The 15,138-nt window shown below is 29.0% G+C and overlaps 1 protein-coding gene across 2 annotated transcripts in view; it reads right to left on the reverse strand.

Moving 5' to 3' along the window:
- LOC143042492 (dachshund homolog 1-like) overlaps positions 1 to 15,138 on the reverse strand; it is a 50,629-nt gene that overhangs the window by 4,015 nt on the left and 31,476 nt on the right. For both annotated transcript variants that reach the window (XM_076214801.1, XM_076214800.1), the window contains exons 4-6: positions 13,095 to 13,183; positions 11,505 to 11,621; positions 5,721 to 5,930 (exon numbers count right to left, since the gene is read on the reverse strand). In XM_076214801.1, the coding sequence (XP_076070916.1) occupies positions 5,721 to 5,930; positions 11,505 to 11,621; positions 13,095 to 13,183 (416 nt within the window). The remainder of the gene's footprint in view (positions 1 to 5,720; positions 5,931 to 11,504; positions 11,622 to 13,094; positions 13,184 to 15,138) is intronic.

Consider the following 15,138-nt stretch of genomic DNA (forward strand, 5'->3'; position numbering starts at 1 on the left):
AGCCAACTGTTTTAATGAAACATTTTCTTAATAGATATACATGATTAATTGATTCACTCAAAGCATTAGAACTTATGACTTAACTGTTAGATCTTGTATTTTTTATGCATTAAAAATAAAAAGAAACATACTTTGAACTGCCTATTTTTCCTCCTTATGAGGGTGGGGTGGAATGCAAGGTCATCTTGTGGCTCCCCCATGATTACACATATTTTGAGATTATTCAATACTCTGATGAGATGTATGTAATGATGTCAGAAGGAGTTGAACATCGTGTGACAGTTACATGAAAGCAGCCAGACAGGAGTTAATTTACATTTATCTATCCATAGTTAAACTTATTCAGTTTATTACAAATATATCTATAGCAGTCTGTTAAAAACAGGAATTCATTTGGAAAGAGACAATCAATTCCTTTAACATGTCCATTTTATTTCCTGGTGATAAATAGTCAGATATAATCCTGGTCATTTCAAAAACATAAAAAGAAAGAAAACAAGGAGATTTGATTGTCTCAGGTCCATAAAGACAGGTATAAAATGTTCAGATGTGGGGTTATAGCTAATGGAATTGTGTCTGTATTCAGTAGTAATTACAAATAAAATAATGGCTTCTAATCTTTATACAATGTATATTTCTAATTCCCTGACATTTGAAAATTACAATGTTATAAGCAGTATAGGATTTTTTTTAAATTTCTGTTACAGATTTTACACGAGTTCATTTCAAGAAACAGGAGAAAGATTTTGTTCATATTTGGTATCAAACTAACTATGGTAATAAAACTTAGCTCAGTCAGTACATAGAAGCCATGTAACATAAAAACCTTGCTTTACAAGAAAACTTTAAAACATCCTAGTTATAAGGAGATTGAACAATGTCAAAACCAGCTTTACACAACTAAAGCCCACCAAAAACATTTGAAATGTTTAAGGATTAAAGACCTTTGAACCATGATTTTCCATAGTATTTGTTAACAAGGTTTTGAAAAGTCTCACTATACCTTGTTCCAAACTTGGCATACAAAACCTTAACTTCTAATTAAAATTTCTTAATATGTAATATAACAAACAAGCAAAGAGAAAAACAATGCAACATGCATTAACCACGATTCCAACCAAGGCAACAGATACAAAACAAGTTTGGACGTAGTAATTATAACTTCTATAAACCAGTATAAATCATTTACAGATTGAATATTATTTTCTTCTCATTTGTCTCTTGAGATTGTCAATTTCCGGCTTTTACTATCGTTTATCCAATACATAACATTTATTTTCACGATTCAGAGGGATTTGTGGTGTGCAGTTAACAAAATCATAGACCTTTGCTTCATTTGCTACCATATCTTATGGACAAAACTATTAGAAATATCATATAAGAATTCCGTCGAGAATTGCACTTTTTTAATTTTCATTTAGTGGAAGACAATGTTATTACTCCATCAGATCATTAAATCATTCGGCGATTGCCATTTCATTTACGATTATAATAGGGATGTATACGATTGTAAAATGGAGATCATACAATGTAATTATTTTACAGAAATTGTTCGCCATAATGTCATGCATCTTGTCAATGTAAAATCGTCAAAATTAAATGACATCTAATATTACTTCTGCGGCTTACACACGGATGTTAAAACATAATAAGTCTCCTGTGTTATTATCAGATCGTTTACCCGACTTTTAATTCTCAGATTTTTTCCAAACAAATTACGTTTTATATTGAAATAATCTCCCAACAGGTAGATAAACTACTCTAGAGGGAATTTCCAATTACTCCAAGAAAACGATATCCATCTCTTTGTTCATCTCTATATTCTTTTGTCTTTGTTTTCAATTTTTATGTATTTGCTTTGTTTCAACTTTATGTAAGGCATAGCAAATTCCAAGTGTCACATAAAGAATGTTTTTAAAAAGACTGAAATCAAGTTCGGTATATTGGTATTAAAAGACATTGGAACTTTTATCTTCAACCATATTTTTTGTTGGTCTACCAACCGTGGCAACGACCTGATGAAATACACAATAAAATAATCAGTTCATCATTTTGAAAGTTGAAAAAACAGGGTTACATTGGTGAAAATGAACCTCCTTCTCTTATTGAAAAGTGATTAAATTTGACCAGAACTTGGACTGGTGAGATTATCATAATGAGTGCCCTACAAGGGAAACATATCATATACTCATAAGGTCTGACAGTAAAATGGGTTATGGCTGTATCTCTTCTGCACCTGAACAACTGCCATTAAAATAATATCCTATTACAGAATATAAAATATCAATAGGTTTTATTATTGTTGGAGAGAAAAAAAAGAAAGAAGATTTTATCAAAATTTATCATTTAGGATTAAATCTGAATGAGAAGAATGGCCGGCTGGCCTAAAGGTGTCCTAGCTTCTAATCAGTAAGATGACCATTTCTCAGATGTCCAATGAAAGTCAGTTTCATCAATTGTAAGCAGACAGAGATGGTTATCTAAGTGTCTTTTTTAAATAGGGATAAAGTGAAAAATTGTAGAAACATAATATAACTTTATAATATTTCAGTTTTAACATCAGCTGGAAGTATGACCACCCAGTCTTTCAATTTGAATAAATATTATTAATTTTTACATTTTATATTTACTTCAGTATATATTCGGGTGTGAAATAAAATTAAAGCGAAAAACAACTTTTGAAAAGATTTAACAAATGCTCGTAAATCATACGTCTAAATCATATGACACACAGTTAGTTTCAAATAAATAAATTACAGTCTCAAATTTCATCCTAACTTATCCGCATCTGTAATTTTCAATTATACCAATGAATTTTTCATGAATTCCGTGATCATTACGATTTGAAAAATTTAAACATTTATTCAAATATGCAAATCAATCCATAAAACTTTGAATCATATAACTTTATAGAAAAACTACCATTTCAAAAAAATCTACCTTTATATTGAAACGCAACACTAAGCGTGAAACAAATGTAAAATTGATTTTTAATGATCGGTAACAAAATTTGAGCTGAATTTATTTTATTTTAAATGTTAATGTAAATGAGCATATAATTTATTACTGGCGGATAAAAATAAAATGTTCATAAAAAGTTTTTATCATTTTTATTACCAAAATATCTAAAACAGTTTTATTGATAGAAGGGCAATTGACATTAAAAATGACATTAAAATTTAAAATTCTATTTAAATAGAACCAAATAAAATAGTTCAATCAATTAAATTGAAATTCATTGTGAATGCAAATTACAAGTGAAAACTATCAGAATTTCTATAACTGCACAAAAAAACAATGCATTATAAATGACAGTAATTTATTTTTCAATTCATTTAACCTTCCAATCTTTTGATATTTCTTTTCTTTCAAAGTATATCATTAGAATTAAATTTCCTGCAAATTAATAGAAAGCTAATCAAAATATATATCACATTGTGATGTTTTCATTGTTGAGAACTAAGGGAAATGGCTTGATAATTATGCGATCGTTAATCCTATAATCTATGGCGCTAAATTAAATTTACACAAATTACCAGTCAGATATATAAACAGATTCAATAAGAAAATAAGCCATATCCGTATGAAGACTTTGAAGTAGTTGTTGATAGTTTGAATGACAATTCAATAATTTCACAGTCTTTGAACAAATCAAAAACCACAAATTAAAATCCGCAATCACAACTCGTCAAATTTTACACATCTGCACCTTAAATCAATGCCAATAGTAGGATAATCAGAAATATCTTTAGAAGAAAATGCACAACTTTACATAATCGAAAGAAAAATGCTTTCTGTGTATTTAATAAACTTGGCTTAATTATGTAAATCTGTGAGAGCAGAACAATATTAGAGACTTAAAAACAGACGGAAGTTAATGAAATTTAATCATTACTATTGAAATATTTACATATAAAGAAAACCCTGATTTATGAGCCATTTAATGCTGGAAGCTAATCGTAGTCAAGTGTATACCATTCGTAAATGTACCCAGTGTTCTTTTTAAATTTCAGTTAAGCGGCAAATTTCCCTACGAATGAGTATTGGAAAATTAGAATCAGATTGCAATCCAACATACGATTCACTGATAATACATGATTTTCTTTTTGAACAAAAGTGGTATAATTTGGATGGATTGAAATGATACTTAGGTGAATCGGTACAGAGTTACTCATGCATGAAGAACAATCAGAAATATTGTACTAATGACCCTTAGATCATAGGATTTTTATGTTTCCTATGTTATTTTCCTGCATTTTATGACATGTTCAGTGGGCAGATTTTTTACGGTTCAGAGAAAAACGACTCCCTACAAAAAACTCAAATGTCATAGTAAACAGAAAGCTTGTTTAATTGCAATCATTTGAAAGAAATCTAAGTATATATTGGGTAATTTTATGAATGTTGTGAAACCGTTCTCTGTCATTATTTACGGTAGGCTTGTGACACTACAGTCGCTCCGCACGACGACTGTTGACCTTGGTTGCATCACTGTATTACATCTGCCCACCTGGTAGTTAAATCAGGCGAACGGACCACAAGGAAATCGGCTTTTCTTAATGTTCAAGTTTTGTAACTTGAACCCTCCCCTTCTACTCCTGTTAACAAATCGGTAGAATTCCAAATTCATTATTAAAATATGCTTTAAATCGTGATTTAAATATACACTTACTATTTACAAATGATATTTATCAGTGCTCAAGAATATAATGAGATATTATGACTACAACAAAAACTGTTAATTGTTGAATTGGAAAAAAATGCATGATTTCAAATTAAAATCCAATTGCCAAAAATAGTGTGAAGTTAATCTATCCTACATCTCAAGTTAATCGGTACACTTTATTCTTATTTACGCTGCTGACTTTTAATAACAAATAAACAACACTCATGCAGAAAATTCATTGATAAACAGAAATATAGTAATGTCCTTGAACAGAAATATCTCTGACGCCTACACTTGTTTGAACAGGGGAAACAACTTTTGAAAACTGAACACGTAATCTGACAGTATATACAATGTATAAGAACATCTTAGTTTTTTGTATTTAAAGAAAGGTGGAGTACTGACTACCACAGAACCTGTCAGGATATGTTACTGCTGGCATGAACATTCCTTCCACTTTAACCTGTTGCTAGTTTGTGCAATAACTAACTTTTGATTTCAACTGCACCAATTTCTTGCATTCTAACTGTGGGGGTATACTATTCATTTTCATCCTGGCAAGGTTATTAATATTCCAGCCTATTCAATTCAAAATTCCATCCACTCCACCCCCAATTTTTTTAATTGCACTAGAGCAATCTTCACATAATAGTCTAATTAAGTATCTTATTAACTCTGCAAAAGTTTACATAAATACCAACATCTTTTAGGGATATCACATACCAAGTGTTTAAGAGATTTGTACTGAGTATTACTATAAATTTCATATCTGTCAAAAAAAAAGTAAATTTTAATGCCATAAAAGACATAAATTCACATTTCAAAAATCTGATACAGGTGTTCATTTCATACAGCTTTTATAAGATATAATAACTTAATTGGTTTCTTCAGCTCACTGCACAGGATTATGATATCATTCCATTTCATTTCTCCCAATACACATCATAAACATCAATATTTCTAAATGACCATTTTATGTTCTGTTTTTGTGGGATATACAAATTTCCTTTAAGTTGCCAGTCTGATTTTTATACAACTTAGTTATTCTACCAACCTTTCTCATAACTGAGTTGCCTTTCGTGGTGACGTGCATTTTCAGCGGCCACTTTCAACAGGCCCTGTATGTTGAGAAGTAGAGTTTCTATAGATGATATGGATGCATTCTCTCCATTTAATAATGGATTAGAGAATGTGTTCTGTTGGGTTACTGTCTTTTCTCCATTCTCACTTAATGCTTCACTCTCACTGTTACTATTGTCCAAATCTGTAAAAAAAAAAGGAAACATTTTAGAGCCAGTTTTAGAAAACATAAACATCCAAGGTACGTATGTAAGTGTATAGATCTTACATAGAATATCCATATGTATAGATATGTAAATGTATAAATCATGCATAGAATATCCAAATGTATAGATCATACATAGAATATCCATATGTATAGATATGTAAATGTATAGATCATACATAGAATATCCATATGTATAGATATGTAAATGTATAAATCATGCATAGAATATCCAAATGTATAGATCATACATAGAATATCCATATGTATAGATATTAAATGTATAGATCATACATAGAATATCCATATGTATAGATATGTAAATGTATAGATCATACATAGAATATTTATATGTATAGATCATGCATATATATCAAACACAGATACAAGAATTACTAAGCAAGAGAGCAGAGTGATGTCAGTGGAGTAAATAAAAACAATTCTTGACCAAAGAGTATTAGTCTTTTAAAGACTGTTAATTGTTAAAATGTTTTTGTGCAGCTTTGACAAGCATAATGGGAGTATTATATTTTGTCCTTCTATTCAATAACAATAACAGGAAAAGCAAATAAAAACATTATAATAAGAAAGGAGAGTTTCAATGAATTTTCCCCATTTCAACATAAAATTTAATATTACTATAATCCAAAGCAAAACCTTAAATTTAGAAATTATAAATCACATTCTTATAATTCAATATTACAACTTTAAAATCTGCATTTAATACCAAGGCCAGCTGACTTCTTATTGTGGTGCAATTGTCATATAAAATCTCTAAGTTATAGAACAAACTGATGTTAAAGCTTTAGTTTATGAGGGGAAAACACTTGCAAACACATAAAACCAAAATAATAAACACAAGTGCACAAATTAAATACTTGAATGAGTATAATAAAGAATTGGTAGAATTATTAATGTTCTCTGATATGATAAATAAGTGTTAGGCCAAGTTTACATAAGTACTCACATAAGACGACTAATGCATAATGTTGATTTACCTATGATTTATGTTAGAACTGAACTTGGAAACTCTCGTCAGGAATTTGTATCATTTGGTTCCCTTTCTTTGAAACAAATGTCTGACTGTCTGAGCAGGATTATTTTTTTAAGTGCCTAAATGTCTTTGAACTTTTTGAGCCTCTATTAATATGTTATTCTATTTGGCTTTCCAAACAACTTTATTGTTTTTCAGCAGCAACTGACTCAATACTTAAAACCAAGCTATAATTTATAGAGACCAATCACCTTCAGCCTTGTTCAAGGTTATCCAATTTGTTTAATGTATGCTTTTTAATCTGTATTTTTTTTTAATTTTCCTCTTGTTATAGTATGAGACTGTCTCTGAAATCAGCAACTCTTTCTTCCCAGAATGTCAAAATTATTCAGATAAGCAAGGTCAATAACTCTTTACTAAGTACTGGTTTTAAAATAATCATATGAGAATTATGGACAATTTCAAGCCTCCATATCATAAAGAATATATGTTCAATTTATATTATCAACCAAAACTTTACTGAAAACCAATTATGAAATTCAATATCATTATTATTACAAATAAAAAATTAAGCTTTAGTTTGCTGTATTTTTAAGCATTATGAGAAAATTTCTCCATTCTAAATAATTTGTAACAATTTCTTTAATTACCAAGATAAATGTCAGATTCCATTAAAGCTGACCTTCTCAGTTCCTCAAAGAAATTCACAACCATAAATCAACAATTTGTTTCATACTTTCATCATGTGCAGATGTTCGGTAAAGATTTCAATTATTAAAATGTGAAATAATATAAATGTAGAAAAATTAAACATGTGTTGATTTACGACATCAAATCACCACAAAACATATGTTATGTATAGATAACCTTACATATTAATTCATATCTTGTAGCTTCTTCTGTCAGTGCAAACAAAAAAAAAAAAGAAGAAAAAAACTGACTCGCTGCAAAGGTGATAAAAAGTTTGATCAGTCAATTTTTAGACATTTATGTGTTATTTTTTCAAACTTTTGGTGTGGAGCAAGTCTAATAAATGTAATTCATGAAACATTTGTTTTGAGAACAGAAATCCTGCATGTTAAAAAATACTTAAGATTTTTTACTATTCTGTCTTATGTATTTCAAGAATAACCAAATCTTACATTGTTGACCTTTTCACATCTATTGAAAGTACATCTTAAACAATTTATTAAATATGTCTTTTACCAAGATTGAAGATTCATGATTTATTGGCAAGTGAGGGACAACATAGGACTGGTAAAACAAAATAAAATCACAACTCTTCTCCTCATTTTTTATTTAGGATGTACTTTAAAATATAAAGTGATGACAACATAATAAAATATTGGACTGAAATAAAATTTGAGAAAAAAATTAAATTCAGTAAAACTTTATAGTATTAATATTCAAAAGTAAGCAATATCTGTTTACTTATGTATAAGTCAGTTATGTCAGCATCAAAATGCATTTTTATAGAAATTCTTTTGCAAACAAAGCATAAAATAACATAGAAAGTATTTGTTATTGAAAGGCATTTAACAATTATATTTAAATCTAATTATTTCAAAACAGAAGACAGAATTACTGGAGGGTAAACTGTTCCATTAGAGTAAAATATCATATGTGTCTTCATATAGAAAGCCTCAAAGAAAAATAATTTTCTGCTAAAAATCCTATTATTTCATGTTCCATTTGTTTCTGTCATTATATCTCATCGAGGCATTATTGAGGCATTATTATCATCCTATATTTTTCTCTTTACCAATTTACTCTTCAGATTAAAACTAAACAGCTCTAAAACAAATGAACAAATCTTTTCATTCATATGAGTGATTTTCCTATCAAAACGGAATCGTAAATGTCATACCTCAAAGCACTTCGAGAAATCAACCGCGCGAAAATGACAGACCCTCTAATAACATGTCATAAATTTATTGTGTTAATTGTGAGTTTATTAATTTGACGATCATTGCTTTTTCCCCTCGTTATCTCTATGTCTTTTCCTATCTGTCGTGTATGATTGAATTTGCCAATATTACGCGACAATGGTGTACAAGTATCCTGAAGGAGCGTGGATCTTGTATTAGATTTACACTCCAGTAAAAGACACTCCACTCATCAAATTATCTGATAACTGCTTTATATCAGATTCAATAAAATTAGTTTCGATGGGAAATGAAAAGAGATGGAAACTCTTAAAGAAAACAAGACATATTTTCTCTTCGACGTTGTTTATTTTTATGCAGAAATGGGGCATTTTTGCAAATAGAATACATGATATTACCTAAAGAAAGGCTCATGGCATAAAATAAACATGCATATAGACAAAGAAAGAGCGATCTTTGTTACATTTAATTAAATCTTTAGAGTTAATTCTTGTTAATCACATCACATTTTCAGTGCAAAAATTTGAAAACACAATGTATCATATGACAAAAATACAAATTATTTGTGTTTGGTTGCTGTCATGTTTATGTTTATTCTGGATATCCTTATTTTGAAAAATAGTACCATTAGTACACAAATAGGTTTGATATATAGGTTTTTGAATCTCCTTTTATTGTTCAAGTTGTAATGTATCAAATTTTGTGTTTACCAAAGTTGAAACAAAAGACAAATATAATTCACAAGAACATATGCTATTTCGTTTCAGTTTTAATAATGTTAATCTTCAGACTAAATCATGCAAATTGCTATGATGTTCACACTCACACAGATAAAGCTAAAAAACTTTTTTCACAAAGCCAGCAAGTACTTCCGACAATTAGTACTGACTCTTCATTCTGGCGACTAAACATTTACAAGTAAATTAGTTAAGGTGGATGTTGTCTGCTAGAATGCATTAAAATTAGCAAATTTCCAAATCTATTTTGTTCTGATGAATTTAGTTTAATGAAGATTTTATAAAATAATTAGAATCCAATTTCTTCTTCTCCTGTTGAAAAATAAATATAATTTTGAAGCTCTAATGAGCAAAGCGTGGTCAAATAGATGTTTTTAAGAACAAATCCCCATGCCCACTGAGCATGCTCATTAACTCATATGAAATATGTCTTTATTTTTGGTGTCTGCTTGTTTGTATCAAAGTGAGACATAATATTTCCTTCTGTGTAAGAATTGAACAAATAGTGATGGGAACAGATAGAAATTAAAAAATAACAATTTGATAATATGAAAGTTTGAGACACATGCTGTTACCGTGGCAATACAGATGCACTAAGATGCACGAAGCTAATAACAAACAAACATTATTACATACTTCTTGCCGTGTTCTAAGACTTTTACATGTGGAGAAATCAAATTTATAATTTGACTGTTTCAATAAAATAGTTTAAATGGAATACATTCCATTTTGGATATTTTTGGGACAAGTTATTTCACATATTCCTGCTGAGTTTGAAATGACTGTACGCTCCACATAATGAGGGTAAAATGTTCATCTGTTTTAGAATAACTTTTTTAAAATGTTTCCTTTTAATCAAACACAGTGTTTTTTTTGTAATTACTGTTTTAGAAAATTTCCAATTACTGTCTTTTCTAATAAACAGAAACTGCTGGATTTTTTAATGAACTCAAAAGAATTTACATTGAAATGAGATTAAAAAACAATGCTTCTTCTGTCATTTTGGTGAAGGAGACAGAATAATTTTAATGATACAAACTCGTTTACCAATCATTTAGAACCAATGGTTTATTCAACCTCATTATTGTAAACAAACATCTAGTGAGTCCATTTTTCCCCATTCTAATTTTTTCCGTTCCTAAGCTTTCACATTCCATTTCTCTGTCTGTTCTCTGTCTAAAGTTTTTTTTACAAAATATCATGCATTGAAAATATTCCAAAGAAGAAAAAGCAATTAATATGAAGCAATATAAAGATTGGTCAACTCATTATTTGTTTTTCTTTTGATTTCCTCATTTAGTGATCTTGACGTCTGACTTGAAATTGTAATGTTGAAAATGATTACTGGTAGTATCATTTCTTTCAATATAATAATGCAATGGAGTTTTGTAAAACTGGGACAGATTAAATGAATGGCTTGTCCATGTGGTAACTAAATTATTTGTTTTCTAACACTCTATGTTTTGAAAAAATCTCTGAACTTAAAATAAAAAAAATATTCTCACCATGATCAAATACTGTTGAGGATTTGTACAATAAGGTCTTCAACATCTTACCCCTATATCATGCTATGGATTTTACCTTGTCCTTTGACTTCTGATCTAAGCTCAGAATTGGATTAAGTTTACGTAACTTTAACTTGTTTTTACTAGAATGAATGCTAGATCCAACCTCTTTGGAACAAGAAAGCTTTTCTCTATTAAGTCCAATTTGTGACCTTGACCTTTTACCAATGAAATGGAACCTAAATAAGTCAGAGATCATCCTTCATGGTAGTAAATTTACTATAGCTTGGATTTATTCATAAAAAAACTTAGTGAATCTCCTCTAATACACCTTTGTTGAAAAAGGATTACATCTTATAATTTTTAAACTTTAATTTTGCTATAGCCTGTCCCAAATATCATCTTCATTTTATCATCTTCATCTATCTTACCATCATCCCTATCTTCATCTGACAATCTATCATCTTCTTCATCCGACAAATCATCACTTTTGTTCTGTGGCAAGTCTTTAGCATGTCCATTTATGTGGAGGTTCAAAGGTCTATTGTCTAAAATAAATAGATGATTTAGAACTAGAATTAAGTTACAAAACTACAGAAAATCAGCAATTTCAGGGTTTCATTGTTTAAAAAATAATTGATGCAAGCTATACTTTATTGTAGTTTTAACATGGGTAGGTATTATTATATGCGTGATTATTTTTGCCCGAGCGATAGTAAATTTTTCACTATGAAAATCTATACAAGATTTTCTACATTTAAACAGAATAAGTTGTTACAACAAAAATAAATGTTTTTATTCATATATATATTTTTTCAGACATTAGACAAATTGAATCACCATGCCAAATTATATTTACAATTTTGATTATTGTCAGTAACTGAGTTCTTTTTATGTTTCAATAGAAAAGTTAAAATAATTGATAATACAGATGTTATAGAAAATATAAACAATAAATTCATTTCACTTGTGAATCATTTGTGGAATCATCAATCCAATAAATGGCTCTACATTAATTCAAAAACATCAAAAATTGTAATGTTATGGTGGAAATTTAGCAGCAGAAAACAATTTACAAACATCTATCAGATTTAGAATGTCAAGAAAATCATGTTTTATATTAAAAAACACATTTAGCCATTACTCTAGGTAGTAATAAATGTTTCTGGGACTGAATCTAATCTGAGAAATATCGCAATCTAATGTACATTTCAAATGTAGAAAATGAACTTTGTATGTTTCAATTTTATATTATAAAAAGATTTCATCATGATTGAGTTCTAAAACTTCCAAACTATGTCATTATCGGAATTCTGCAAATAAGAGTTCATCACCTAAGCACATAGCTGTATTAATTTTTACACCATTTGCAGATGTTTGTCAGTATTGGGGAATTTAGGATATATATCAAAGCTTAATTATATGTTCTTTAATTGAATTAAATAGACACAAGTTAAATAGATTTGATTGTACATTGTATATGAAGACATTATTTTCATACAAAATAACGAAAATAGCATTATAATAAAAAGAAAGTTTTTTTTCTTCCATTTTCCTTGTATTAACCTGCCATTAATTTAGATTGTTCCTGTTGCATTATCTGTGTGTACTCCAGGGACTCTGGGTCTATTGAAAATCATATTTTTACTCAGCAGAGGACAAAATTTCAACTGATTTGAAATGAACCCTAGGACCTTGACCTTGAACTTTATATTATTCTTTAGAAGCACTTTTTTGTAATATCTGGTTGCCCTTTTTCTCAATTGATATAGATAAGTTTAGGAGCCACCATTTAACGATAGTCTGATTTGTAATGAGGAAATTGGGATGTTATCATTGGATTAACTTACTATTGTCAGAGGCTATTTTGTAGATAAAATTTGTCTGATTTGTGGGACAGAAACTGGAGGGTAAGGGGTGATTGTAATGATTCGGTTTGCATACTATTATAGTATGATATTCTATTGTCCATGAATTTAAAGGGGTAGGGGGATGGGAGTGTAATGACTTGGTATACATACTATCATAGTCTGATGCCCTGTTGTCTATGTCATAAGTAGGAGAAGATCTCATTGGTTTCTGTAGCATCTCCAACCTGTCATCTCTTATCCTGTAATTGAAAAAAATATTCGTGAAGTACAGCTTATTTTTTTTTTGGAAATTTTCTCTTAATTTCCATAAATGCAGGTATAAATATATTCTGGTCTCTTTAAGTACTGCTCCATATAGTCATCATATAATTGAGAGGAATATATTTTAATTTAGACATTGAATAGTATATCTACAGAGGATAAAATTGCAAATCTGAGGATACTAGGTGTATTGCAACTATTGCTCCTATGAAATTCAGCAATCAATCCATATTTGTGTGCTCCCCCTTCAACATATAACAGTCAGCCGATATCTTTTTTTCCAATGTACTTTAATACCAAAATCTTAGTTTCAAACTGTATAATAGTTTTTGCACCTATGTAAGAGTATTTAGCAGAAGACATTAATTGTTTGAGTACATTTAACCTTACTGATCAGCTGTATAAAGCCTGCCAACACATCTCTAATGTTATAGATCATATATTTGTAATAATTATTGAAAGATGTTTCAAATCTTTTAAGCTTTCCATTCGTAATTTTATTAACCTGTGAGCAGAAACATGTTATGTCATCAAGGATAATTTTCCATATGTTTTCAACAAATATCACTTGGCAGATTATAATTATTTCTAATATAAATCCTTTCACTTTTTTCTTCATTTCAATTTCCTGCTTAGAATGTAGAAAAACATTGCTTTTTATCATTTGAGCTGGAAAAATCTTATTAGTTTGTAAAAAATCTTTCTGCGTTTGAAATCATTAATCATCAAAAGAATCGTCATAATTCAAATATTACTCTTTAGAACACAAAGATATATACGAATCGTTTGATAATATTTTTGGGAAATGGTTTGTCCTAATTAATGCTTTCAAGATGAAATGGTTTCATATTGGTTTTATCCCTCCTTTTCTATTTATTTCAAAGATGTACATATGATAAAGACTCTATGATGTAAGACAGTCATTAAAATCAAAGCTATAATAAAATCTTTCTTTTAACCATAGTTCCTATTGATTGAATATCATTCACATTAAATGATTATGGTTTTCTTTAAAATAAAATCTTTATTTCCCCATCTTCAAACAAATAAAAAGAATTTTATTTTAAAGTTTTAAGACACTGATTATATCTGTTGTGCATTGATGTCTTTGCATGCTAATTTTGTATCCAGTTTCATGTCCACAAACTTATACATGCAGAAATACAATAGACATTAAGACTTAAATAGAACTGCAGAATGTTACATGCATTCTACTTTGTATTGCTGGTTAAATCTGAAAATTCATGGAAGACTAAATTCTGATGTTCAACTTCAAAGATCAGTTGAATTACTAATCATGGTTAATATTTGTACTTAGTAAATACAAATTCAGAAAAATATTCAACTTAAGTATGTCCAAGAAAAATCTATCTTGCAAAAAAAATGTATGGAAAAATTTTAAAACTGAAAACAAAAATCTTTCCTTTTTTTTAGAAACCAAAGGTATCATCTGCCCAAACACATTGATCAAGTGGATTCAAGTTTCAGGTCAAAAATTGTGCTATTAGACTAGTTTTAAAAAACTTGGACTATTTATATGGACTAATTGCATTTTTATGATAATCATGACCAGACCTGCACAAAGGAAATTTCTGAATAATTTGATCTAATGCTGTTGTATTAAAAAAATATATTTTAGGTCTAGTGTTTGGTTTTTCTTGCCACCTTATAAACTTCAAGTAAAAGGAAAAAAATAAAAGATCATATAACTATGTTTTATTTCTGAGTATTACATTTAAGACATCCCATGTCCCATCAATAAATAGAGTGTTTAAGCCTGACAATTCAAACTAATCATAGTCCTAATAGCTTGAATACTTCTGGGGTAATATTATACTAAACAATATTGCCAGCCAAAAAATTATCCCACTTATTAAAATTATTAAATATTTTAAACCAAGAAATAACCCCATGTACAGTATAAAACATATTA

The sequence above is a fragment of the Mytilus galloprovincialis genome, chromosome 8 (genome assembly GCF_965363235.1).
Source record: "Mytilus galloprovincialis chromosome 8, xbMytGall1.hap1.1, whole genome shotgun sequence".
Taxonomy (NCBI): Eukaryota; Metazoa; Mollusca; class Bivalvia; order Mytilida; family Mytilidae; genus Mytilus; species Mytilus galloprovincialis.